General features: G+C 39.9%; 1 protein-coding gene and 1 long non-coding RNA gene across 11 annotated transcripts in view; one reads left to right on the top strand and one right to left on the bottom strand.

Moving 5' to 3' along the window:
- Positions 1-24,342, bottom strand: part of LTBP1 (latent transforming growth factor beta binding protein 1) — a 190,655-nt gene that overhangs the window by 23,899 nt on the left and 142,414 nt on the right. For all 10 annotated transcript variants that reach the window (XM_069010026.1, XM_069010028.1, XM_069010027.1 and 7 more), the window contains 4 exons: positions 20,394-20,516; positions 17,758-17,883; positions 11,220-11,345; positions 8,874-9,017 (listed from right to left, as the gene is read on the bottom strand). In XM_069010026.1, coding sequence (XP_068866127.1) covers positions 8,874-9,017; positions 11,220-11,345; positions 17,758-17,883; positions 20,394-20,516 — 519 coding nt within the window. The remainder of the gene's footprint in view (positions 1-8,873; positions 9,018-11,219; positions 11,346-17,757; positions 17,884-20,393; positions 20,517-24,342) is intronic.
- On the top strand, positions 11,359-16,095 carry LOC138108017 (uncharacterized). Its single transcript, XR_011149823.1, has 3 exons — positions 11,359-11,499; positions 12,464-12,583; positions 15,533-16,095. It is a non-coding gene; the product is annotated as an uncharacterized lncRNA (long non-coding RNA).

Genomic DNA, 24,342 nt, shown 5'->3' with positions numbered 1-24,342 from the left:
GTAAAGTAACCAAGTTCTGAAACTACATGTGCCCACATTTATTAATCAAACCCAAAACTTTATTAAGGAACTTGTGATAGATAAATCTTGAGGCAACTAGTTAACTTCCTTTTTATCTCGAGAAATTCTTTATGCTTAGTACTTAACAAATGTTCAAATGTTTAACTCACAAGAAACCTATTAAAATTATTGCATGTTGGCTGATTTTTCATTCTTTGAGATTTCATTAATTTCTGTCCAGGCTCTTGTACAATAAGCCAGCCTTGAGACATTTCTCAAGAAATACAGCTATTGAGGCAGGAACCAGACCCTCTATTTTATAGAGTGACAGTGCATTTCAAGATGCTACTGCAGCAAATGTTGGTTTCATGGAGCGGTAGGAAAACTATAACTGAGTTGCTACCACAGAGACACGGTGGGATGACTTGCACAGCTGGAGCACTGCAAAGGATGGTTCTAAACTCTTGGGAAGGGATAGGCAAGGGAAGACAGGTGGTGGGGTAGCCCTGTGTGTTAGGAAGGGTCTCAACTGTCTGGAGCTGAACAATGATGACAATAGGGTTGAGTGCTTATGGGTAAGAATCAGGAGCACGGCCAACAAGGCAGGTATCCTGGTGGGAGTCTGTTATAGAGCACCCAGCCAGGATGGAGAGGCAGATGAAATATTCTGGAAGCAGTTGGGACAAGTCTTGCAATCCCTGGCCCTTATTGTTCTGGCAGACTTCAGCATATCAGAAGTCTGCTAGAAATACAAGACAGCAGAGGAGAAGCAGTCTAGGAGATTTGTGGAGTGTGTGAAGAGAACTTCCTGACATACCTGGTGAGGAAGCCACCAGGGGAGGTGCCCCACCAGACTTGCTGTTTGTGAACAGAGAAGGGCTGGCAAGTGATGTGATGGTCAGAGGATGTCCTGAGCAAAGCTATTAGAAAATGATAGTGATTGCGATTCTTCAAAAGTAAGGAGGGGTGCCAGTTGATCTGCCACCTTGGACTTCCAGAGGGCAGACTTTCACCTCTTTAGGTGACTGGTTGAGAGACTCCCTAAGGCAGCAGTCCTGAAGGGCAAAAGAGCCCAGGATGGCTGGATGTACTTTAAGAAGAAAATCTTCAATGTGCAAAGGCAAGCCACCCCTATGTGCTGAAAGATGAGACACGAGGGAAGATAACCAGCCTGCCTGAACAGAGAGCTTTGGCTGGAGCTTGGGAAAAAAAAAGAATCACCTTTGACACAAAAGGCAAGGAGGACTATGAGAATGTCAGGAGGTCATGCAGAGAGAAAATTAGAACAGCCCATGACCAACTAGAATTTAATCTAGCTACTTCTGTTAAAGACAACAAAACATGTTTTACAAATACATGAGCAACAAAAGGAGAGCTAAGGAGAATCCCCATCCTTTACTGGATGCAGGGAAAAAACATAGTGACAAAGAATAAGGAAAAGACTCAGGTACTTAATGCCTTTTTGTCCTCAGTCCTTATTAGCGAGACAAGTTATCCTCAGGGTACCTAGCCCCTGAACTGGAAGACAGAGATGGGAAGCAAAACGAAGCCCCACAGTCCAGGAAGAAATGGTTAGTGACCTGCTGTGCCATGTAGACACTCACAAGTCTATGGGGCTGGATGGGATCCACCTGAAGTACTAAGGGAGCTGGCAGAAATACTCACCAAGGCACTTTCCATCATTCACTGCAATCCCGTCTAACTAGGGAGGTCCCAGTTTGTGGGAGATAAGCAAATATAAGAAAGCATACATATATACACATATATACACAAACACATCTATATATAACAGGAAGAAGAATCCAGGTAAAAAACTGGCTGGATGGCCAGGCCCAGAGAGTGGTAGTGAATGGATTTAAATCCAGCTGGCAGCAGTGACCACTGGTGTTCCCCCTGGGCTCTGTATTGGGGCCGGTCCTGTTTAATATGTTTGTCAAGGGGCATCGACGGCACCTGCAGTCACTTTGCAGTAGGTCACCAAGTTGGATGGAAACATTGATCTGCTGGAGTGCAGAGGGATCTGGACAGGCTGGATTGATGGGCTGAGGCCAGTTGTATGAGGTTCAAGAAGGCAAAGTTCTGGGTCCTGCACTTGGGCAACAACAACCCTAGGCAGTGCTACAGGCTGGGGGCAGAGTGGCTGGAAAGCTGCCCAGAAGAAAAGAACCTGGGGGTGCTGGTTGATGGCCGGCTGAACATGATCCAGTGTGTGCCCAGGGGGCCAAGAAGGCCAATGACATCCTGGCCTGTATCAGCAACAGTGTGGCAAGCAGGACCAGGGCAGGGATACTCCTTGGCACTGGTCAGGCTGCTCCTCAAATCCTGTGCTCAGTTTTAGGTCTTTCAGTACAAGAAGGACATTGAGGTGCAGGAGCAAGCCCAGAGAAGGGCAATGGAGCTGGGGGTGAGTCTGGAGCACAAGTCTTGTGAGAAGTGGCTGAGGGAGCTGGGGGTGTTTAACCTGAAAAAAGGAGGCTCAGGGGAGGCCTTAACACTCTTTACAACTGCCTGAAACACTGTAGTGAGGTGAGGGATGGCCTTTTCTGCCATGTCTCAAGTGAAAGGATGAGAGGAAATGGCCTCAAGTTGCTCAAGAGAAGGATTAGATTGGATAGCAGGAGACATTTCTTCACAGAAAGGGTGGTCAAGCATTGGAACAGGCTGCCCAGGAAAAGTGCTCAGGTCACCATCCTTGGAAATGTTCAAAAAATGTGTCGATGTGGCACTTGGAGACACGGTTTAGTGGTGAAAATGGCAGTGCTGGGTTAAGGGTTGGTCTAGATGATCTTTTGCAACCTAAACAATGGTTCTAAGATCCCACTTAAAAAGTGTTTGTGAGGTGGGAACTAGAAGATACTGATGTCCAACAAATGCTAAAGGAATTAAATGAACTCCAGCTCTTGCTACTTCAATCCTATTATCACTGCCCACCCACATTCCCCAAAGCAGATGGAGCAAGGCAACTTTACTGGGCATGCAAATACTAGATCCGTTTGGAGAAAAGCAGATTTAAAAATGCCAGTATGGATTGCCCCCTATCTCACTTCAATAGCATGAACATGTGTAATAGTTCTTTTGGTTTCTAACTAGACACAGACAATTGGATTTATTTCTGTTTTCCCCAGAAAAGTGACTTCAGTTTTGGGAGGCTGAAGGGCTGGCAGACACCTCCATTCAAATTTAGTATAATGTTGCCACCTACAAGGCTTTGCATTTTTGCCAATATAACTAAATGGTACATTAAAGGATACACCCAGCTGGGTGCTTATTTCAGCTTTGTTAGTTTAGCCTGTGGTCAACCCTCATCTGATAATTACGATTTTCCATAGTGTGTTGAATTTCATCAACTGAGGTGGTTTTGTGGTATCAGTTGCTATCCAATAGGAACTATGTTAAGACTATCATGTCACAGAAACACAGCTGAACTAAATCTCCCTTTCCAAGGTGAGAGAGCAGTACTTTAGTCACCAATTCATACACTTTCCTTGGCCATCTGCCATCTGTCTAACTGAATCAAAGCCAAATCTTCATCAGAAGAGAAAGCATGGCCGTTATCATGCTGTTAATCAGAGGAAGGGGAGACAGTCTCATCATGTCCTTGTTTACTCCCATTTTACATACAAGTTGGTTTCTCCTCCCATTATCTGTTCAGCAGCTTAAATGGCTGTTGTTTACACAGCTGTAAGTGAGGGTTAGTCAAGAAGGCATCATGAAAATGTTTGGAAAGCAAATGAGATACAAACCTTTCTCTTTTTGTTTTTTTAACCAAGACCAATCTATGTCTGCAAGTTTATAATTTCTCTCTCATAGATTATTAACCATTTAGTAAACAGGCTGGCTTTGAAAGTGATTTCACTAAGTATGTTGACAAAATATGACAGAAAATTATTTTTGTATCATTGTTCTGGTTTTTGTTAGAAAATTTAAAACATCTCTCTACCTAACGCATGTTAGTAAAGGAAAGTAATATTACCACATTTTTGATATAACTATTAACAGCCTATGAGAGAAATTCTGTATAGTTGCTGCTAGACTGGACTCTGAAGTATTTACTAGAAATAGATTTATATATGTTAGCATAACCTTGATCCAACAATATGATTCAGCATATGTTTGATGCAAAAACATGCATCAGTAATATAAGATTCAGTGGATAATAAGGGTTAGCATATGCTTAGACTTCAGCATACAATGAAATATTTGCCTAAATAGTGTCCTGTTAACAACTGTGATCTGAAAAAAACAAAACATAGAACTGATGGGATCTTAAATACTGCAACAGCGTACCAAAACCACTTACTCACAGGTGCAATCAGAAAGCTGGTAGCTAAAATGAAAAATAGTCCTTGTAACTTCATGACTTCTAAAAACTCAACAAAGACTGAGATGACCCAGAGCAAACAGCTTGAGTAACACATTTTCAGAAACTAATTTTCAAAAATACAGTAAAAACATATTGTTATGTGCCTATTGTCAGGGTGTACTTGTTTGGATTTCTCAATTGACTCCACATGTGACAAGCTACACCACCTAACGTGTGTGTACCATGCATATACATATATATGCATATGTACAATTCAGGGATTAGTGCAAGTGATGCACATTTAAAATTTAGAGCTAAGAATTTGTCCATAGACAACTGAAATTCAGATCATGATTTATCTTAGAAAACCATGCACATATTGATATAAAAAATGATACAAATATGAAGATTCCTTTTAAGTCTTAACAATTAGAAAGCCTGTAATGTTTAGGAAATTTAGAATCTGTACTCATGCACCAAATTTTTAGCCTTATGGAACCTTTTGGATCAAATTTATAAACTGTTACTTGGCAGCCTCAAATTTTGTGCTGGTGGTTTTTTAGGTACAGGAGGGACTGATTTTGCCTGCTCATGTGCTCCTAGGAAGTGGTGCTTAAAAAGTAACCATCACTGAATGGACCTCAGCACCTTCAAAAGCATTTTCTCAGGGGACCTTGCTAACTAGCTCCCTGAGGAGCCAGAAGTGTGCTATCCTCATATCTTAAGAGTGGAGGCTGGCAGTTTCCTCTTGTCGCCAGATTTTAATATTGATTGCTTCATGGTCTCTGTCTCCAAGACAGCCATCAATCACCACCTCACTCATGAGACCCTCTTTGTTAATAAGCAACAAATCAAAAAGTGCATCTTTCCCAGTGGGCTCCCTTAGTACCTGTACCATGAAGTTAGCATCCTGGTGTTTTAGCAATCTTCTGGATCTGTTTGTGCTGGCTGTTTGTTGTTCCCAGTTAACATCTGGCAAGTTGAAGTCCCCCCAAAGGACAAGGGAAGTTGATTTGGAGGTTTCCATTAGTTCCTCAAAGAACAATTCATCAGTGTCACTGTCCTGGCTAGGTGGTCTATAGCGGACTCCCACGATGACATCCATGTTGTTTGTCCCTTAATCCTTACCCAGAGACTTTCAACCATACCATTACCAAACATAAGCTCCATACATTCCAGGCCCTCCATTACATACTCCACCTCCCTGCCTCACCTGCCTTGCCTGCAGAGCCTGTAACCATCCAATGTGGCACTCCAGGCACAGTTTCATCGCACCAGGTTTCCCTTATGCCAATGATGTTGTATCTCTGCAAGCTTTGGTATTGAAACATTTCAACTTTTGGCATGCTACTCCAAGTCATACCTGTTATAACCCTCAAATATACACTATCTATTATAGCTTCTGGATTCAACGTCATGAGACATGTTAGTAGTATATTAGTCCATATCAGTAGTTTAAATGTATACCACAACACGCAACAACTAAGACCACAATTACATAGATTATTACTTGAACTGCATGGAGCTTGGCACTTGCTAGAAACTAATCACAAATGGCTTTATATAATTTGCTAAAAGAATAAATGAGAAGACTTCAACCCACAGCATGCATTTTTTTTCTCTTAGGTACAAAGATGTATGGAACAGCAGATTTTCATCTCCTACAGAATAAAGTTCTTTCCTCCTTTATCTTTTCTTCTTTCTGAAACATTTCCTGCATTTTATGAATGGCAGGGCAGACAAGAGGGGAATGGGACAATCAAGCCTTGCACAATTTTTTTGCATTTTTTTTGGTTTTTTGACTGGAAAGTGACAATATGGGCTTGAATTCCTGATACTTACACTGGGAGGACTGTTTCAAGACACAGCTAACAACAGACAAATTTCCAGCAAGTGAAATCTAAATAAAAGGAAGTCTCGAGAGCCCTAAGGGCAAGTAAAGTGTGAACACACAGCACTCTACAAATCTAACAACCTTTAACCACATAGAACAAAGGTCCCAAATTAAAGTAACATTTGAACAAACATCACCTACTTGCACTTCGTACAAGGTGGACAAAGACTTCTTTATGTCCACAAAAATACAGAACGAGAAATAAACCAGAGCTGAGTAAACCAGGCTGAACTGTCAATATCTGCAACAGGATAACGCAGATTAAGTTCTTCCTTTCTGCCTTTTAAGTTCTGCCTTTCGTAGGCATGGTGCAAACTAATGCTGACAGATGATGTCCATATGCACCACGGGGCCTCTGGAAGCACCATGCCTGACTTGAGTACGTGGCTTGTCAAAGCCAGAGAGGATGTGTGGCTATTGCAGCATTCTTTACAGCAATAATAGTTTTTAAGAGAACTAACAACAGTCTTTTCCCCTTTTACTTTGGAAGAAAAGAAAATAGTAAGGTCCCTGTTCCAAGTACTGCCATTTTGCCTTATTCTAGTTCAAGACCAGATGGTGTAAAGTACTTCTCACTAGGTCCTTCTGGTCTCCTATAAGAGATCTTGATGATCTTATCAGAGAAGAGACAAAGGCGAAGCATGTATTTTTGTTAGGGCCTGATGAAGCCTGGAGGGGAAGGGAGAATAGTTACTTTCCAGACTCATCACAGCAAAGCTGTGCTCACTGCTGACAGCATAATGGAGTTAGTACTGACAGCAGAGTATCCATCTGTTAACAGTACTATCGGTCACACTGTGATCTTCATCCCCTTCCTCCCCACAGTATCGTTAGGGTATGTCCTCAAATGTCCCTTGGACATGAGTTCTTTTTACATGGCTCAGGTCCTCTGCTAATTTTTTGGTTCTGGTTTTCTTTTATCAGATATCTGAACTCCCCTGAGTACTACCTCCTCACAGGCCTGAAACATTTGTCAATCAGCTGTTAATGATATTTCACAGGCAACTTCTTCAGTGCTGCTGAGTGCTACATTCAGTGATCTAAATACTTGTGACAATTACGTCATGGATATTTCAACCCTCTTTACAAGTCTGCAAGATCATGAGTGATAGGAGAAAATAGCCACAACCTGGAAGCTGTAAAGTCAGTACCCTGGCTCTACAGCCAATTCCTCTAAGGCTGTCCAGAAGCTAGATCAGCCTGCAGTGTAAGAACAAAACAAGAAAAAAATACCAAGATTTTCATTCTGGAGGGTAAAAAATGCTGTGCAAGCAAATACTTTCATTTCTTGTACTCTGTTCTTCCTTATTGTGGGCTTGATCCTTTCTCCAAACTGGATCAGTGTAGAAATGTGGAGGCAGGTTTAAGAGTTCTAAACTAATTTTCAGTTAGTGCATTTCCAGTAGTATTTTCAACACTCAAAACACTTTATAAGAGAAGCTCACAAATCCAGTACAATGGACTAGTAGGAAAAACAGGAGTAAACCAGGCAAGGACACTTCAAGAGTGACTGACAACAAAGGTAGATTAACAACAGAGGTAGACTAACAACAATTTAGTGGTTTGGGTTTTTGCTTTCCCAACAACCTTCTCTTAGGATTTAGGTTAATTCTAGATAATGCTAACAAGATATCACTACTGTGCTGATTTTGGCTGGTATAGAGTTCTTCACAGTGGCTGGTATGGGGCTGTGTTTTTGGTTTGTGCTGAGCACAGAGTTGATAACATCGAGATGTTTTTGTTATTGCTGAGCAGGGCTTACACAGAGCCAAGGCCTTTTCTGCTTTTTGTTCTGTCATGCTGGTGAGGAAGTTGGGGGTGCGTGGGAGGTTGGGAGGAGACACAGCTGGGACAGGTGACCCAAACTGACCAAAAGGATATTCCAGACCATATGACATCATGCTTGGTATATAAAATGAGGGGAAGGAGCAGAAGGGGGATGTTTGGAGTGATGGCTTTTGTCTTCCCAAGTCACTGTTACACGTGATGGGGCCCTGCTGTCCTGGAGATGGCTGAACACCTGCTTGCCCATGGGAAGCAGTGAATTAATTCCTTGTTTTGTTTTGCATGTGTGTGTGGCTTTTGCTTTCCCTATTAATCTGTCTTTATCTCAAACCATGAGCTTTCCAGCTTTTACTCTTCACTTCTCTCCCCAGTCCTGCTGGTGGGGGAGTGAGTGAGTGGCTGCGTGGGGCTTGGTTGCCATCTGGGGTGAAACCACAACAACCAAATACAACTTCTGGTTTTAATAATATGCTCCCTTAAACATTGTCCAAGCATATTAATGGGTGTTAGTAAAAGTTTGAACAAAACCCAAAATAATTCAGGTCATAAGGCTTGATTCCATATCACATTTCATTGTTACAGTACAGCAAACAAGACTGTTTACTCTTAACTGTGGTAATTGCTCAATATTACTGCCAGGTCTGTTGATGTATAACATTTTGAAGGTGCTTCTGCTATATTTTCACTAATGATTCACTGGATGATATAATGATTCATATTCCATCCTAGAAAAACCTCCTCTCATGCACACACTTTCAAGACAATGACAAAGTTTCAAATTTTTCTGTTGTAGTTAGAGCAACACCAATACTTCAACCAACTTTGCCCTTCCAATGGTTATGTGTGCAGTTGAAATCATGGCAAGCATGCAAAAATCTGCTGGTGTTTTACCTGGTGAGGTACGGAAGCGACACTGTCCGGTCATTGGATCATACTCCTGGTTTTCATCAGAGCACAGACACAGGAAAGAACCATCAACATTTTCACAGAGGGCTTCGCCACATACTCCACTCAACATTTCACATTCATTCACATCTGGGGAAAAAAATCCGAAACATAAATCAATTGAGACCCATTACTGATTGTTCTTTTATCTCCTGTATCTGTGCCAATATTGTCTGCCAGATTACAGATGTGATCTCTGGGGAAGGATTAAAAACTCAGTAATACCTAAGTGGATTCATAAACAAGTAGTAAGTCTTTTGAAATAAAGACCCCTGAAAATCGCAGTACAGTTTATAGACTGTAACTGCTGATTAGGTGCTGCTTGTAGACCAGAACACAGTTTTTTTTTGTTTCTTATTGTTAAATACTTGTTTTTTCTGTGTATTCTCTTCTTGGGATTTAAGATTCAGAGTAATTTAATTTGTTTTCTTAATTTTATTATCAAACTTTCACTAAACTCAAGGAGCAAAATGAAAAGGTTTTGGCATGACTCAGACTGCACCACAAAAAAGAGAATGCATTTTCTTCCCCAAAATACCATTTTCCTTGTAAACAACCACTGAACAGTGAATTCCCCGGCCCCACTGCTACCATGTGCCTATCATATGCATGGACTCACAGGCTGTTCTGGGACTCACAGAAGTTATGCCCAGGTCACCCAGGGACCCCCACTGAACACTGCAAAATTCCTCTCTCCAAAAAATTCCACATATTTTTAACTTGGATTCCATATACCTGCTAACTAGCCTACCCTGAAATGATTTTTTGACTGATAGAAGACTTGTCTGTTGTTTAAACAAGGATTACCAAATACTACCAGGATCACTTAAATTTACTTTCTTTTTGGTTGCTAAAGTTGACATTTGAAAATCTACTTTGTCTACTAATGAGAGAATCTCATTAGTAGACAGAAATCATGCTGATTAGTATCAGAAATAGTAAGTTCTGTATCACAATTCAGAAATTCTATAATTGAGTGTAGGAATAATTTGTTGCCTATCAAAAGCTAGTCTTCTGAATAAATGTTGATTTTTATGTATTTTTATACAAGTATGGATTTTAACTTAAAGTTTGCTCAGCATTTAAAAAACGTATTTAGATTTTTGTTTTTACTGGGTTCTTGTCACAAGGAATAAGTCTTTTTGAGGAACATTGCTTAGTCAGGAACTAGAAACTTACTTTTTCCTAAAATTCTTTTGGTTGAAAACTGGCTTCAAAGTTTATAAGAGTATTTTATACAATATATTTTTATACAAGAAAAAAAAAAAAAGCATTATTTCATAGTTCAGAATTACTTCACTGGGAACTCAAAATTAAATTTAGTTTCACACCATGCTTTCCTTCCCCCCCCCCTTTTTTTTTTTTTACTTTCTTTGCTTCAATTGTTTTCATCCATGAAAAGTCACTGTATGACAAAACATGCCTTGATATGCAAAGTAAGTGCCAAGTGGCATAAAGAATTTTGTAACAAAACTATTTAATATATTAGAAAATGCATACAAACACTCTGTAAAACTTTTAGTTCCTCCTTTCTATTTGGTATTCCATTTAGGTCTCTGTTACTGGTAAATGTTTTATCCTGCGTCTGGCTTGAAGAAATTGCTTAATGAATACCTTTCCTTGATCTGGTATTAATTTTATGTTACAAACTTGTGCTGCTTCAGATGGTTCTCCAGCCATCACTGTTAAACAGATCTGGAAACCTATTAGTCACAAAAGAAATGTGCAGTATTTACATATCTACAAAAATCCCACATCATTTCATGGCAATAGGTGTCTTTCCTGGAGCTGGAAGCTAATGTCAAAATCTGTTTAAACACAATATGCCTAGGGAGGTGCCATCTAATTCAGCCTGGCTGCACCACATTCCAGAAGTTATTTCCTGCAGGGAGTAGTGCAGGGTCCTGGTTACTCAGCTAAGAGACTAAAGAGATGTAGCACTTAAATAGGCTACAGTATTAAATTCATTCTATAATATTTGTGAATGGTCCTGACATGCAGAAACAGGGAGGTTTCTTGGGTTTTTAAAAAGAAATAAAGTAAGTGGCTCGGCTTATTTGCTGTTGGCTTTCGTTTGTCCTAATAACAGGTTTTCATTAAATAGATACACAGTAAAGTTTCCATCTGGCACAAGGTTCAGTGAGCAAAGAAGAGCTCAACCCTATTTTACTAGTAAGTGGCATAACTTTAATAAAAACTGACAGAAAACAAAAATGTGAAATGAGTTTGTTGGAGTGCTGTTTTTGCTCACTTGAACTTTGCAGCAGTGACTACTTGCACCTATGAACTCACCTGTACACCCTTGCCCATCCTGTGTGTCCTGGTAGCCTTGGTAACAGAGGCAGCGGTAGGAGCCATCCATATTTTCACAGAACCCGTGACTGCCACATACCGTGCCATTCGTACATTCATCCACATCTGCAAGGAAGAATTTTGACATCAGACAGGCTGAGTGACAGCCAAAGGCAGACATTCATGAAGAGTGCAGAAAACCCACAGACAGGCCATTCTGCAAACAGATGCAGCTATGTCTCTCAACATATTGGGAAGGAACATAAGGACAAAAATTAAGGTAAGCACATGAACAATTTAAGAAATTGTTTCAGTGTTAGCTTTTCAGTAACTATGTCAGCAATGGTCAACTGCCTGCACCCATTTGTTTCACCAAACTTGCCAACCACAGCATGATGCTACATAGCACACACTAAGGCATAGTTTAACTAATCTCTGACTGACTTACAGATTCTTCCAGTGTAGTATTATACAGTCAACAACATGAGAGAAACGAAACTCACTGTGCCTACAAAAAGAGTTCAAGGTTATGGCTACATCCCCTGTGCAGAAGTGATGCACAGATCTCATTCTGGCTCTCAGCACAGATCACAATTCCATAGTGTAAGTGGTAAATATCTGTGGACTGAGCCTTTTGTCTTTAGTCCTGTAAATCCACACATACAAGTCATCTTACTCAGGTACACAAAGTAATTCCAATGCTGGAATGTTTTTTGCACTGGCCTTTTCATTTGTAGTTCCAGTTTTGGTTTGCTGGCCTTACAAGTAGGTCACCGGCATGTGTTAAGTCTGTTCTTTGACTCAGCTGCCCCTCAAATTATAAAGAAGCAGAGCTGCTTGTGGCAGATTGCGGTTTATTTCTGTAAGTGTATTACAAATGCTAGGAATGCAGTCTTTTTATCTCCACTCAAAGTAAGACCTAAACCCAAAGCCGTGGCCATATGTGGTCATTAAAGATGTCATGGGGTGCTTTTCAGGAGGAAGACCATTAGCTGAAACTGTGAACCTGCCAGGATGCTAGGATTAGTACTTTCTGCCTTCTAAATTTCTCTGCAGTCTGAAGCAGAGAAATTATTGCTGTACTTCTTTCCTAAAAAACATTATGATGTTAAGTAAGGCTGCTGTCTGCTTTCCTTCTGCACATTTCCTCAAGGGATAATTACATTTTAAATGGGGAATAAAGTGATTTGCTCTTGATTTATCTGAGTATTTGTTACTATCATTAATTCTGCACATTTTGGTAGCCCTTCGTGTGATGGAGCCTACCATCATTCTACCTCCAGTGAAGGCCTTTGGCACTCCCTGAACTAAAGAACTGCTGAGACTGAATCCTGCAGTGCCACAGAGAAGGCTTCTCTGAACAGGTGAGCAGCACTGCTGTTTGGTGTCTTCCTTCAAGGACAGAGTAGGGCTCAAATGTAGTTCTGCCTACTCCTCCAGCTCTTCACAGCTGCGTCAAACAAAAAACTGCAGAAGTCAGCAAAGATGCACTGCATTCCTATCCTGACAGTGCTCACCAAGCAAGGACTTTTTTGCTTTTAAATTGTGTTTTATGCTCAGCTGAAAGGGAACTCTTGGTCTTTGAACCATGTGGTCACAGCCCACCAAGCTATCAAAATTTGAGCAGCATGTCATTACCATCCACACTTGTTACCTCTTCTGCTGCCCTCTTTTTCCCCAAGTGCTCAAATTTATTCACACAAGCTCTGCATGCCTCAGGGAGAGGTATTTTTGGGGTCTTGAAAACCAGCTTTTCCTGTGTGCTGTGGTGGGTTCTAAACAGGTTTGGAATCGCATGTAGACTTTTAAGGCCAGAAGAGTCTATCTAGAACCTTTTAAAACACTAAAAACCTGTCTCTGGCAATTTCTGTACCAATGGAATAAATGGTGAAATTTTAACATTTTTCACAGAAAGACATGTCATTTCACTCTAGGATGTTTAAGTGATGGAAAACTCACTTCTACTGAACTGACCAGCTAACAATCTTCAGTCTACATATGAAATGCATGCAAAAACTGTATGTACTACATACACCAAAATCTAGGAGACATGTATGAGTATAATTGACAATTATAAAGAAAGTATTGGCAGATGGAACTGGCAGAAAAATTTATTTGGTTTGTAAGTTTTGCAGTAAAGATTTTAATAGTCTTTACATCTTGATTTATTAAACAAAGGAAAAATACTCAAGGAATTTATGTTAGAAAGGGCTATTGTATTTGGCAAAGAATACAATAGCCAGTATGCTTATTCTCAAGGAATTGAATATGAAAATTTGGATGGTTTCTGGATGTTGAACTAATTGAAACCTACCACAAACCTTTCCTAGCACAATTAATTCAGGAATGCGAATAAGCAACTTATCTGTATTAAAGACTGTCAGAGGTCAAGAACTACCTTTTATACCTTTTCTTTTTCGAGTCCCCACTCAAGTGACAGAATTATAGAAAGATGCATATGGAGTTACCGGGAGGAAGACAATAAAAGGATTTTACAGTGGGGTTTTCCTGGTCCCTCCTTTTTGCTGCTATGCACTGTCCCTGCATAACATAACTGATATTGTCTCATGTGATCAGCAGAGTTTCACATATCTAAAAAAACAACTGAATACTCTGTCTCTTAATCAGAAAACTCTGTTAAGAAAATGAATTAAAAATGAGTAAACAATGGTGGACTGACAGCCAGGAATTTCAGACAACAGACAAGAACACACAGTGCTTGTGTTTTCAGTGAACAGCTATAGTTAAATAACAAAAAGTTCCTGAGTCACAGGACAGTGACTTTGTTAAAAACCTACACAGAAAAAACTACAACTGGAGATTTTAGAATTATCCAAATAACAGAAATTCTCTTACTTAAAACCTAAATATTGAAGGAAACAGGGGAATGGTTCATGCAGCTAGCTCTTCATAGGTAAAACAAGGTCGTTGACTAAAAAGCTGCAGAAACAAAACCTGTGATTTCAGCAAGTGTCCTAATTCAGTGTATAACACAGCTACAGAAGACAGTTTTGTTTCTAAGAAGTACAGTCTGAACATCTTTCAGTGCATGGGATATTACAGAGAAGGTCCAAGTACCAAATATTTTTCCTTGTCTAGACAGTTCACTCAAAGGACTCTTTTTTATAGCCGGAAAGGACATTTGTTTCTTTAATCACCCCATAAAGAGTGATGCTTGTAATCGGCAGTTCTCTTGCTACATAGATACAAAGTCGGGGGGAAAACTAAATATGAAACTAATATATCCTATGTCTATAGAGTGACTAAAGCAGTTCTCTGTAATTCAACCTGTTTTAGAATCCATGAATCAGTGCTGCCTGCTTTAATCAAAAGGCAAAAAGTGTGCACTCATGCACACTCCCGTGCAGTTCAACACTGTGTTCCTGTTTTCTGACAACCTGAACAAGATGAAGGCAACCTCAACCCCAAGCATGATAACTTAAATCTCACTGAAATCTACTTACAATGCAAAATGTCTGGAAGAGGAACTGGTTCCTAGGACAGGTCTGTAAAGTCATTAGGGAAGCAGAGCTCTGATTCTGAAACTTCCAGGGCTACCCATAACATGCATACATAAAAAGGAAGAAACAGAGGTTGGATACCTCTGGTGGGATGTGTAAGTTTTTTGGGACTGCCTGTTGCAGCAGAGAGAAGCCAGTGAGAGACATATGGGATGGGACATGGAGACAGAAGAGGTGCTTGAGGCAGGGTATTGACTTAAGCATCAGAGAACTTGAGGTTTTGCCAACATAGTTGATTAGCAGCCAGCTGGGTAAAACATCATCTTTACATGAACCCCAGAAAGCTCAACAAGGAACTAACGAACACTCTGAGAGCCTCCCGTTCAGAGAGCCTGGCACAGTCAAACTGCTGAGCCTGGGGCAAGGCTGCAGTGGAATGTCACTGCTGCAACAAAAGTTTGTCTACACCTTGGAAGAAGACACAGTTTCCACAGCTGTTCAGTTTACTTTGGCCGATGGCCACAAAAACTCCATACCAGAACTGAATCACATGAGATTCTTAAATGTTTTATGCTGCTGTTTCAAACTTTAAAAAAAAACCAAATCAAACTCATACAAAATGTCTAGAGATGCAAAAAATCTGCTCCCCAGGTACAGAGAGGTGTGTGAATCCAGGAAAATTTTCTCAGGTTCTTCCTCTGACGGTATAAACAGCTATTCTCACTCACTTAACTAGAAGTAAATTCACAGAGGCACTTAGTGTAAAGAACAGTAGCTCCTGTGGCTGGAAGGCACGTCCTTTCTCAGCACCTGGTATGTCACACATTCCTTTTGTTTTATCTTGCCTTTTAGCATGAAGCTAACACCACTACAAATATTAACACTGATGCCATCAGTGCTCCGTTAAAATAAGTTTTTTCAAGACTCTGGAGTTGTTTTTATTAAAATGACAGAATGGAGAAACTAATTGTGGTGGAAAAGGAGTGCTGCTGCTTCAGAGACTAGAAGTACCCTTGCTTCGCCAAGTTATTAAAATACTTTCCAAGTGCTGAATATAAAGTCTGATCTGTATTCCATACACAACACCAATTACTTGTGAAGCATGCTCAACTGGTTTTGTACTTGTTTTATTCTTCATTAAAAAGTTCCAAAACTAGTCACAATCCTGGAAATAAGATCTTGTGACTTCATCTTTTTCTATTTAGTAAGTTTGGCTTTTTTGTTCTAATGGAGATTAACTTTGTATTACTTCATCATATATGATAGCAACCTTTCCCTGGAAACTGTGCTACTTTATTAACTGTCAGAGATGCAGAGGAGGTCATTGTTTCTGGTACATCTCCTAACATTAGATGCCAATGACTTTGGAATTTTTTTTTTGAAGTTGTGTTCCTTTTTGATTCTGCTTTTTTTAATTTCTGGGAGTTTGAATTCACAAGGTTGGTAAGTGTTCTTCTAGCTTTGATTTGAAATAAAGTGTTTGGTTTCTACAAAGAGATGGCTGCATTCTTCTCTGGCCACTTTTTTTTTTTTTTATAGCTATGCTCAACAGTGAGGCAAAACACCTGCTACTACTTTTCTTGCAGAGAAATTGAAGATATGTGGCCATATCCTTCCTGAACACTGGGTGAAATGTATACATGCTGATGAAAGAGTCCATGAACATGCTTTGGAATTATCCCCATTACTTCAAATCATAAAATGCCGCCTCCTCCATCAATCATGGAGTTACTCAGATTTGCTCTCTCTAGCCCACTTGACCAGGCTTTTGTCTTGGCAGTAAGAGAATGTGTCTTTTAACTTACGCCATGGTTACAAATGAAGTAAATGTTTAGAGAGAAAAAAGCACTAAAAAACACTCCAGAATGTTTTATAGTTATCAATAATAATTAAAACACAAATGGTGTGCTTGATGTTATGCTATATCTAAATGTACAGCACTTATTCCCTTACATCAGCATAACAGTGCTCCTGCCAGCAGTGTATTTCATTTCACGAGAGATCACATTACTAAATACATGGCAGGTTATATACCAGCTTGAATAATAAAGCTGTAATGCTGGTTTTTGTCTGGTATAAGCAGGGAGAGTAAATGGAACAGTCAGAGACAAGTTTCAGTCTTGAGTCTCTGACCTCATCCGCCAAAGGACAAATGTTTTCACTATCCTAAGTGAACTATGAGAAGAGTTGGCCTGTGAAAACCAATCACATGTGGATTTACTGGCCTGTAATTTGGGAGAGAGAACAGTTGCTTACTTCTTGGATGCTTGAGATCCACTATCCATAGGTTCTAACACTGAGCTGTCATCTGCTCCATGCTTCTCCTCGGCATGCACCCTGCTGAAATACTACCATTTGAGTTTTTCCCCTTCTGTACTTGCCTTCTTGTCTTGAACGCTCCTCTCAACCATAAGAACAGCCATTCTTAATGCAGTTAGGGGAGTGTTTATTTTCTATCAGCATCACTGACTACACAAAGCCACATACCTTCTTGGTCTCATTGAGCACAAGTGTCCTGTTTTAAATTCAGTGCAGGAGAGCAGCATCACTAGCAAACACGTGTACACCATTAGCAACAGGATATACTCTCATGATATAGTAACATAAAAAACCTAGTTACCCTAAATTCCAGGTTCCTGGTTGACGTTGCTGTAAAGATCTGATTACTGCTATTTACTCCATTTCTGTAATTTCAAAATGCCTGAAGTGCTATAATAAAAATACTGCATTTCACTACAGCTTCTCACTGGAGTTACCATTCTGTTTTTCAAAAAAGTTTGGACATGCAAAGCTCTGTTGTCTTCCACAGAGCAATGAGAACATTCAGGCAGCCCAGGCTTGCTGATAATGCACTTAAGCTTCAAATTAGATAATCCTAAATACTCCTGTGTATCTTACTCACAGAAACTTATCAGAAGCTTGAGTTCCAAACACACTTTGGACGTCATCTATTTATGAAAAAAAAAATATAGGCCCTTAAGTGGCAGATTTTAGATTAGTAGTGACTGACTAACTACTTTTCTCACCCTCCTAATAGCAGCAAATCAGTGGGAATGGGTTTTTATAACTTGTCTCACCTTCGCATGTTCGGCCATCTGCAGACACAGAAAAGCCCCGCTCACATATGCACTGGTAGGAACCATCTGTGTTTAGACACTCTCCGTGTGGTGAACAGAGGTCAGATCTCTCACATTCATTGATATCTGAAAGCACAGACACATTAAGAGCTTTGCAAATCATCACAGCCTTAATATTAAGCCTTAGTTCAATTAATATTAAAAGCGGCTTTTATTTCCACCGGCTATGTAAATAGCTGTGTGAACGAGCTCATCTTCCAGAGTCACCAAATCTCCTGGGATCATTCTTAAACTCTGTAAAGATGTCATTATGTTCTGCTGCATCATACTCTTGCTACATCACTCTGTGATGAGGATGAGCAGAGAGTGATTTGTGAGATATCAGCATAAGTGCCATCCTAGCCAACATTTCTTCTGTGTAAGAAGAATTCTCAGACAGCTCCATCTCACTGCTTTTTCACTGCTGCACACTGGTCAACTTGGGAATCTGACTCCACATGTTACTAAGCAGGTTCAGAGCTGCATCCTTCCCAGAAGGTTGATTTTTTTGCAATTTAAAGCCAAATGCTCTTTTTTTTTGCTGGTGGGGAGTGGGAATGATCCCATGAGGTTGCTGTGTAAGAGCTTGTCACCACTGTCTGTTTCGTTGGGTTCTATTTTAAACTTAGAAAGCATTTTTCAAACTTGTGAATTTGAAAAACAGATATTTCCTTTTGATTGATGTCTCACAGTAGCAACCAAATCTGCCCTCAGAACTTAAGGACTGCATTCTTTCATTAAGGTACTACAACATTGTAATTGCACTTTTGTATTTTGCTTACGAAAACCTATTAAGAAGCATTCAGTACCATGCTGAGATCAAACACAAATGTACAAACAAAACCTACCCATGAGGCTCATTCATCCATTATCCCAACACTAGAATTTCTCATTTTTAACTGTACCTTTTGTTGCTTATAGCCACCCAGAATATATCAAAGTAGACAGCAATTTTGATATTCTAGAGAAATCATGATTTCAATATCATCATCTCAAGACCATGACATCCATTATATAATTTTCTTTAGATACAAACTGATTCTAGCCTGTGTGTAAACCTTCCAACCAGTGTCCTGAAATCATGGCCATAGGAGGAAAGAAAAGAGTCAGGCAGCTTGGGGACTTTGTATCTGCATGAAGTGCCTAAGGAAAAGTCAGTGCACTGTGCTTAACACAACACCTACATGTGTAAAGCTTTCTCTGAAGTCACAGCAAATGCAAACCATCAACTACTTCCTGAAGCCCTCTGAACGTTGGGAATGGTGGGAGATCAGCAATGACAAGGACAGTATTGTACATTCTCATACTGTACTCAAGAATTAGCTGTCTTAAAACTGCCAGAAAAATACTGGAAACCGAACCAGCTGATTATACAAGGTAGAATGATGTATTGAAAGACAGGAAAACAAAATTACCAGTGTTGGGGAAATAGAGTATAATATGTCTGAAAGAGCAAACTGCAGTTTCTCATGTTTTGGACTCTTCAACTTTCTCCTTACCAAAATGCATATCCCTAACTTCTAGTCTAGTCCAGATTCAACTTGCAGACACTGCACTCTGTGATAAATTTGCCAGTTTAATTCAATAGCTCTCTGTCTGTACTGTCTGTCCCCTGGTTGGCTCATAAGTGCTTTCAGTTTTGTTATGTTTATCCATTCAAAACATGAGGTATATATCTACTACTTTAGATGGCAAAGTGAAGAGAATAGCAGGGTATCAAAGCTGGCATTGATTTTAGCTTGTGATCACTTCTCTTTTATCTGCTAAAGCAAGGTCTAATACAGCACTTCTGTATGCTGAATGCAACATTTTTTTGAATTAGAAAGCAGTCACACAGAATACTCAGAACTTTTACAGCGAATTTACTGTTTGCTGCAAAAGATCTTCAATGTGGATCAGCTGGAATACAGTTTCTCAGCTCAAGTTTAAACTGTGCACAAGAGAGCAGCCAAAGCAAAGTCCAGTGTTCTGCTCCTTCAGCCATTTAGAACATGAACATGCTATCAGTTTCCAGTTCTAATACCATGGTTTCTGTCTCATAAAAATGGAGAGTAAAAGGGAGCGATGAGGCTTGTCTGGGTGTCGCGACAACATGAAGATGGGATCATTCAGAACTAAAACCTGGGAAGTGTTTTTCTGGGTTTGGCAATGCTGACTCAGTCTCAGATAACACATTCTCTTCCTCCCCACCCATCCTCCACAAAGCCCTGCAAGTGTTTTAGGGGTGATATCTAATGTGACTTGATGCTAACAATGCTGCTCCTGTTTCATCTCTGATTCACAACACATAGAATGTTCTGTCAAAATAAATTTTCCAGGATTTGGGAGAAGAGCAGTGCTGTATCTCTGTTAGTTCTAACATAGATTCTCTTTCAAGTTATGAAGGCTGAGACTTCAGCCTCTTGAAATAATTTCTCAGCATGTATTTACAGAGAGAACAGAATGAATGAGAATAGAAAATGAGAAGAGTAAGAAAGTACTACAAATGATAAACGAGTTTCTCTTCCTTAGCATGTTCTGTGACTATCACAAGTTACACTTACAAACTTGCACATTTATAATAATGATCCAGGTATTTTTTTACACCTATTTCATACCTTGACATCCCCTATTCGCTATCTGCTGGAAACCATCCGGACAAGTGCATTTGTAAGACCCTTCAGTATTTATGCAGCTTCCTCTTAGGCAAATATTGCTGTCTTGAAGGCATTCATCAACATCTGAAATTAAAAGGCAACTGAATTATTAGATGATGTCAAAACTGATGAAACTTTTAATAGTGATACTTTGATACTAACATAACTTGAAGCAACTGTGGTACATGCATGGAAATCAAGTTTACTATGCCTTAGCATTGATTCTTTGTTACTTTCCTTTCATCATGTCATCAAACTTCTCATATTTCTAGAGGGCTTTGAAATTTGAATTTGTACGTGATTTATTCCTAGCAGATATGACTCATGTACCATCTGCATCTCTCACAAAAGCACATCCTAACAGTAATGCAGTTAAAAAGAAATCCAAGCTGCTGTACATTTAGAAGACAGACACAAATACAACTACTAGTGCAAATCTAAAAAAATCATCTTTGGGCATGTTTAAACCACCACACAGAGATCCCTGAGCTGGAAGTGAACTGACTCAGACGTCCCCTGAGAGCGGGCAAGCCCAAGCATAGCTGGTGTGTCACACTAGGCAGGATGTGCCTGTGGAGACTGCTCACACAACACACGTGGGCAAGAGGCTCATAGGACAGGGACCACACTGTGTGCACTGCTGTGCTAATGTGTGGCTTTTCATGCAGTTCTTGAGATGCAATACAGCCATTTCACAGGCTTATTTAGCAGCTGGCTCATGAAGCTGAATGGCTGCTTTTGCACAGTGCTGCACTCAAGCCATAATCCAGCTCCAGAGTCTAGGCACGCAGGATCTTGTTTCCCAGCTGCTGATACACCATGTTCAGCATCAAGCCTCAGGCCTGTACACTCTGCCCTGGTGTCTTGATATCCATGGGATAAATGGCTGACACACAGCAGGGAAAGTTTCAGGATACAAACTAGACACGAGGTAATCAAATATTTCAAGAAGAGGGCACTGGCATTGTCTCCATCTAAAGTATTTTCTTCGCATTGTCTTTCAAAGGGCTTAAGGCCCAATGGAGGAAACAGAGTACACCTACTATGGGTAGAGGATTAAGTCAGCAAGTGCCGACATTCCAGTGATATTATGCAGTTTTGGTTTCATTACAGCTAAAGATCACAAGGTATTTGGTGACTGTAACTCTAAGTTTTAAAAGCAACAGAAAGTAAGAGAGTCAAATAAAAAAGGCTGTCTCATAAGCAACTTCCCTCTGCCTCCACAGAGCCCTACCTAATAATCTACCAAGTCTATTGCTTTGATAATGTAGTTAGTTTCCTTTGAAAAACAGTAATCAAAGACTTTTCCCAGTATCTTTGATTATTCTGATTTCTTAAGTATGGATTTTAGCTGATTAGAATTGTAACTTTTTCCTGTGCTGGAGGAATGAATAACAACTGTAATTAAAAAGAGGACATGACCTCATTTCTACATTTATCTTTGGAAAGCCCACACTTTATCACTCTCCTTGGGATTTAATCTATTTAACATAAGTAAGAAATAGGGATAGCTTTCTTACATAAATGAATGTTATTTAAGATAAAATTGCACTTAATGTTGACAAAGTTGTGACCTTTAGATAACCACATGTTTTATAACCATTTTCAACTACGAAATGAAGTGTGGCTTATTTAAAAAGCAATTAATTTTGACTAGAAGCAGGAGAAAAATTAATGACTCCCTTGTGCTAAGTTAATGCCAAGTCTCACAACACAAAGGTGTCTTCTGCCAAATTCAGTCAAAATGCATTATTTTCCATATAGGATGCAAACCTCCCTTTCTCTGATGCAGGTCTTCATAGATCCTATGAGTGCTGCATGAGAATCCCCAGAAAAATCAGAGGCAGTAAATCATGCTTGAGACATTCAGTGCTTTTTACCACCCTTTACACATGCATGTCTTGAACATTTTGGCCAGCAAAATCTCTGAAAACTCTAGGAGAACACTGGAGACTCTTACACTCCAGACTTTCTTCCAGTAACCCAGGTTCTTTGAGATGTACAGTCTGTATGCAAGTCCCACTGGTGCATATTCCCACTCCCTGTTGGTTAAGACAAGGCCTCACAGGTGCCCTCACACTTTGTGTTCCCTCTTATTCAGGGCAACAATGAGCAGAAAGTCTCAATGTCACTTCATCTCAAGAATAAGATGCTGAATGAGAGACCAAGGCAGAAGACAAACATGCATGTGGGTGTGTATCTTGAAGACATACTGCATGTATACTTGTATACATTGATGTATACAAGTTATTTGCAAATAACTTTTTTTCTTAAACAAGTAAAATACCGCACAAAGGCTTCCAGACAAAACCTTCAGCCAGGGAGTTGCAGAGTTATGCAGTTGCACAGCATAATTCTGCCAAATTCTGCAATACCCCTAGAAGTTTGCACAAGTTATAATGATCAAACCAGCAAACTGCTTCTCACATACAACATCTTTAAGAAAACTTCTGAACTAGAAGAAATCCTAATTAAACAAACACATTTCTTGCAAGTGGTTTGCTAATTACATTGGTTTTACAGCATCATACATTTTTTGGGTACCCTCTGATGTGACAAATGTCCATACCTGGCTCTTCAAGAAACTGGACAGAATTTGAATCACTTTGTTCTTTCCAGACAACTGTGCTGTGCTATACCCACAGTTTTTTGTCATCTCTTTCCTGCTTTCTCTGTGAAGTGTTAGAAAACATTGAGGTAAATAGGCTAATCCAAAAATCAGAGACCATTATGTGGAGAAACACTGGATGTCTTCTTAAGGTGATTTACTCTTTAGTTTTTAAGGTGCAAAAAGCAGTCTGTAATATCCTGTACTTCAGAAAATTTTGAAGGGATATAATGAAAGCACAGAAGAACTACTTCCACTTCAAGAGACTACTTATTTTGTGCAGGACTTGCCATATTTACAGAAGTCTTCAGTGAACAAACTATGTCTACAGAAATTAACCCCTCTGTCACTGGGCAGAGAAGCTGTAAATTTGGTTGCAGACTTTTAAATAAGACAAAGATCCTGGGGTAAAGGAGTGGTTTTACCCTTTTTCCGTGTTTGATTCAATCCCTCTTCTTTTGCCTTGAAAGTGTCTGAAAGTATTTTGTCTTGAAAACTGCCTTTGAGCAGGATAAAGAGTGGAAGATAGAGCATGGACCCATCTTGACAGGCCAGGTAATGGAGAGCTGCAACAGCTACCATGACTTCTTGGGCTGTATGAAATGCACCAAAGCAGTCTGATGAGAAGTTTGAAATCTCATCTGAAGCCTACTCAGAGCAAGTTACAGTAGTTGTCAGGAATGATACCATATTATCTGTTCTGCCTTTGGGAGTCAGGAAGGACCTGTGATCCTTTACACCACATTTTTCTTTGATTCTTGACAAAGTATCTCTGCATCTGCTGCAATTCATGAAGATCTTGAAGCCAGATGAGAGCAAAATTCTTTGACTCAAATTTCTAGTGCATTGGATCATCAACCCACATTTCTTGAAGCTGATGCAAGTGATGTTGGTACTGAGCATGAATCATGAGAAGATTGTGTTAAGTTCTTCCATGATCATATTCTCCAAATAGCTCAGGACCAAAGAGTATCGGTGTGCTGAGGAGATTTTAAAAGATATCCTTATTCCTTGTTGGTGAGAACTTCAAGAGATGCTGTCACTCACTGAATGTGGACAATCCAGTATAATCACTGATGACAGTCTGTTACAGGTTTGTCTTGAGAAAACAGCATTTGGTTGGCCCAGGGGGAACTGCTCTTCTTCCTGGATCACTTGAAGAGGAGGACTCCTGACCTATTGTTGTGAGGGAGAAGGTGAGGACTGCCTTCCAAGTGCTATGTGGAACATAACCTAGCAGCAGAACACTATTTGGTTGAACAGCAGTAAGCAGATGTATCTTGCATGGTATCAGCAGCTACA

This window comes from Aphelocoma coerulescens, chromosome 3 (genome assembly GCF_041296385.1).
Source record: "Aphelocoma coerulescens isolate FSJ_1873_10779 chromosome 3, UR_Acoe_1.0, whole genome shotgun sequence".
NCBI classification, from domain to species: Eukaryota; Metazoa; Chordata; class Aves; order Passeriformes; family Corvidae; genus Aphelocoma; species Aphelocoma coerulescens.
The sequence above is the reverse complement of the archived record's forward strand: the minus strand, read 5'-3'. Positions and strand labels throughout refer to the sequence as shown.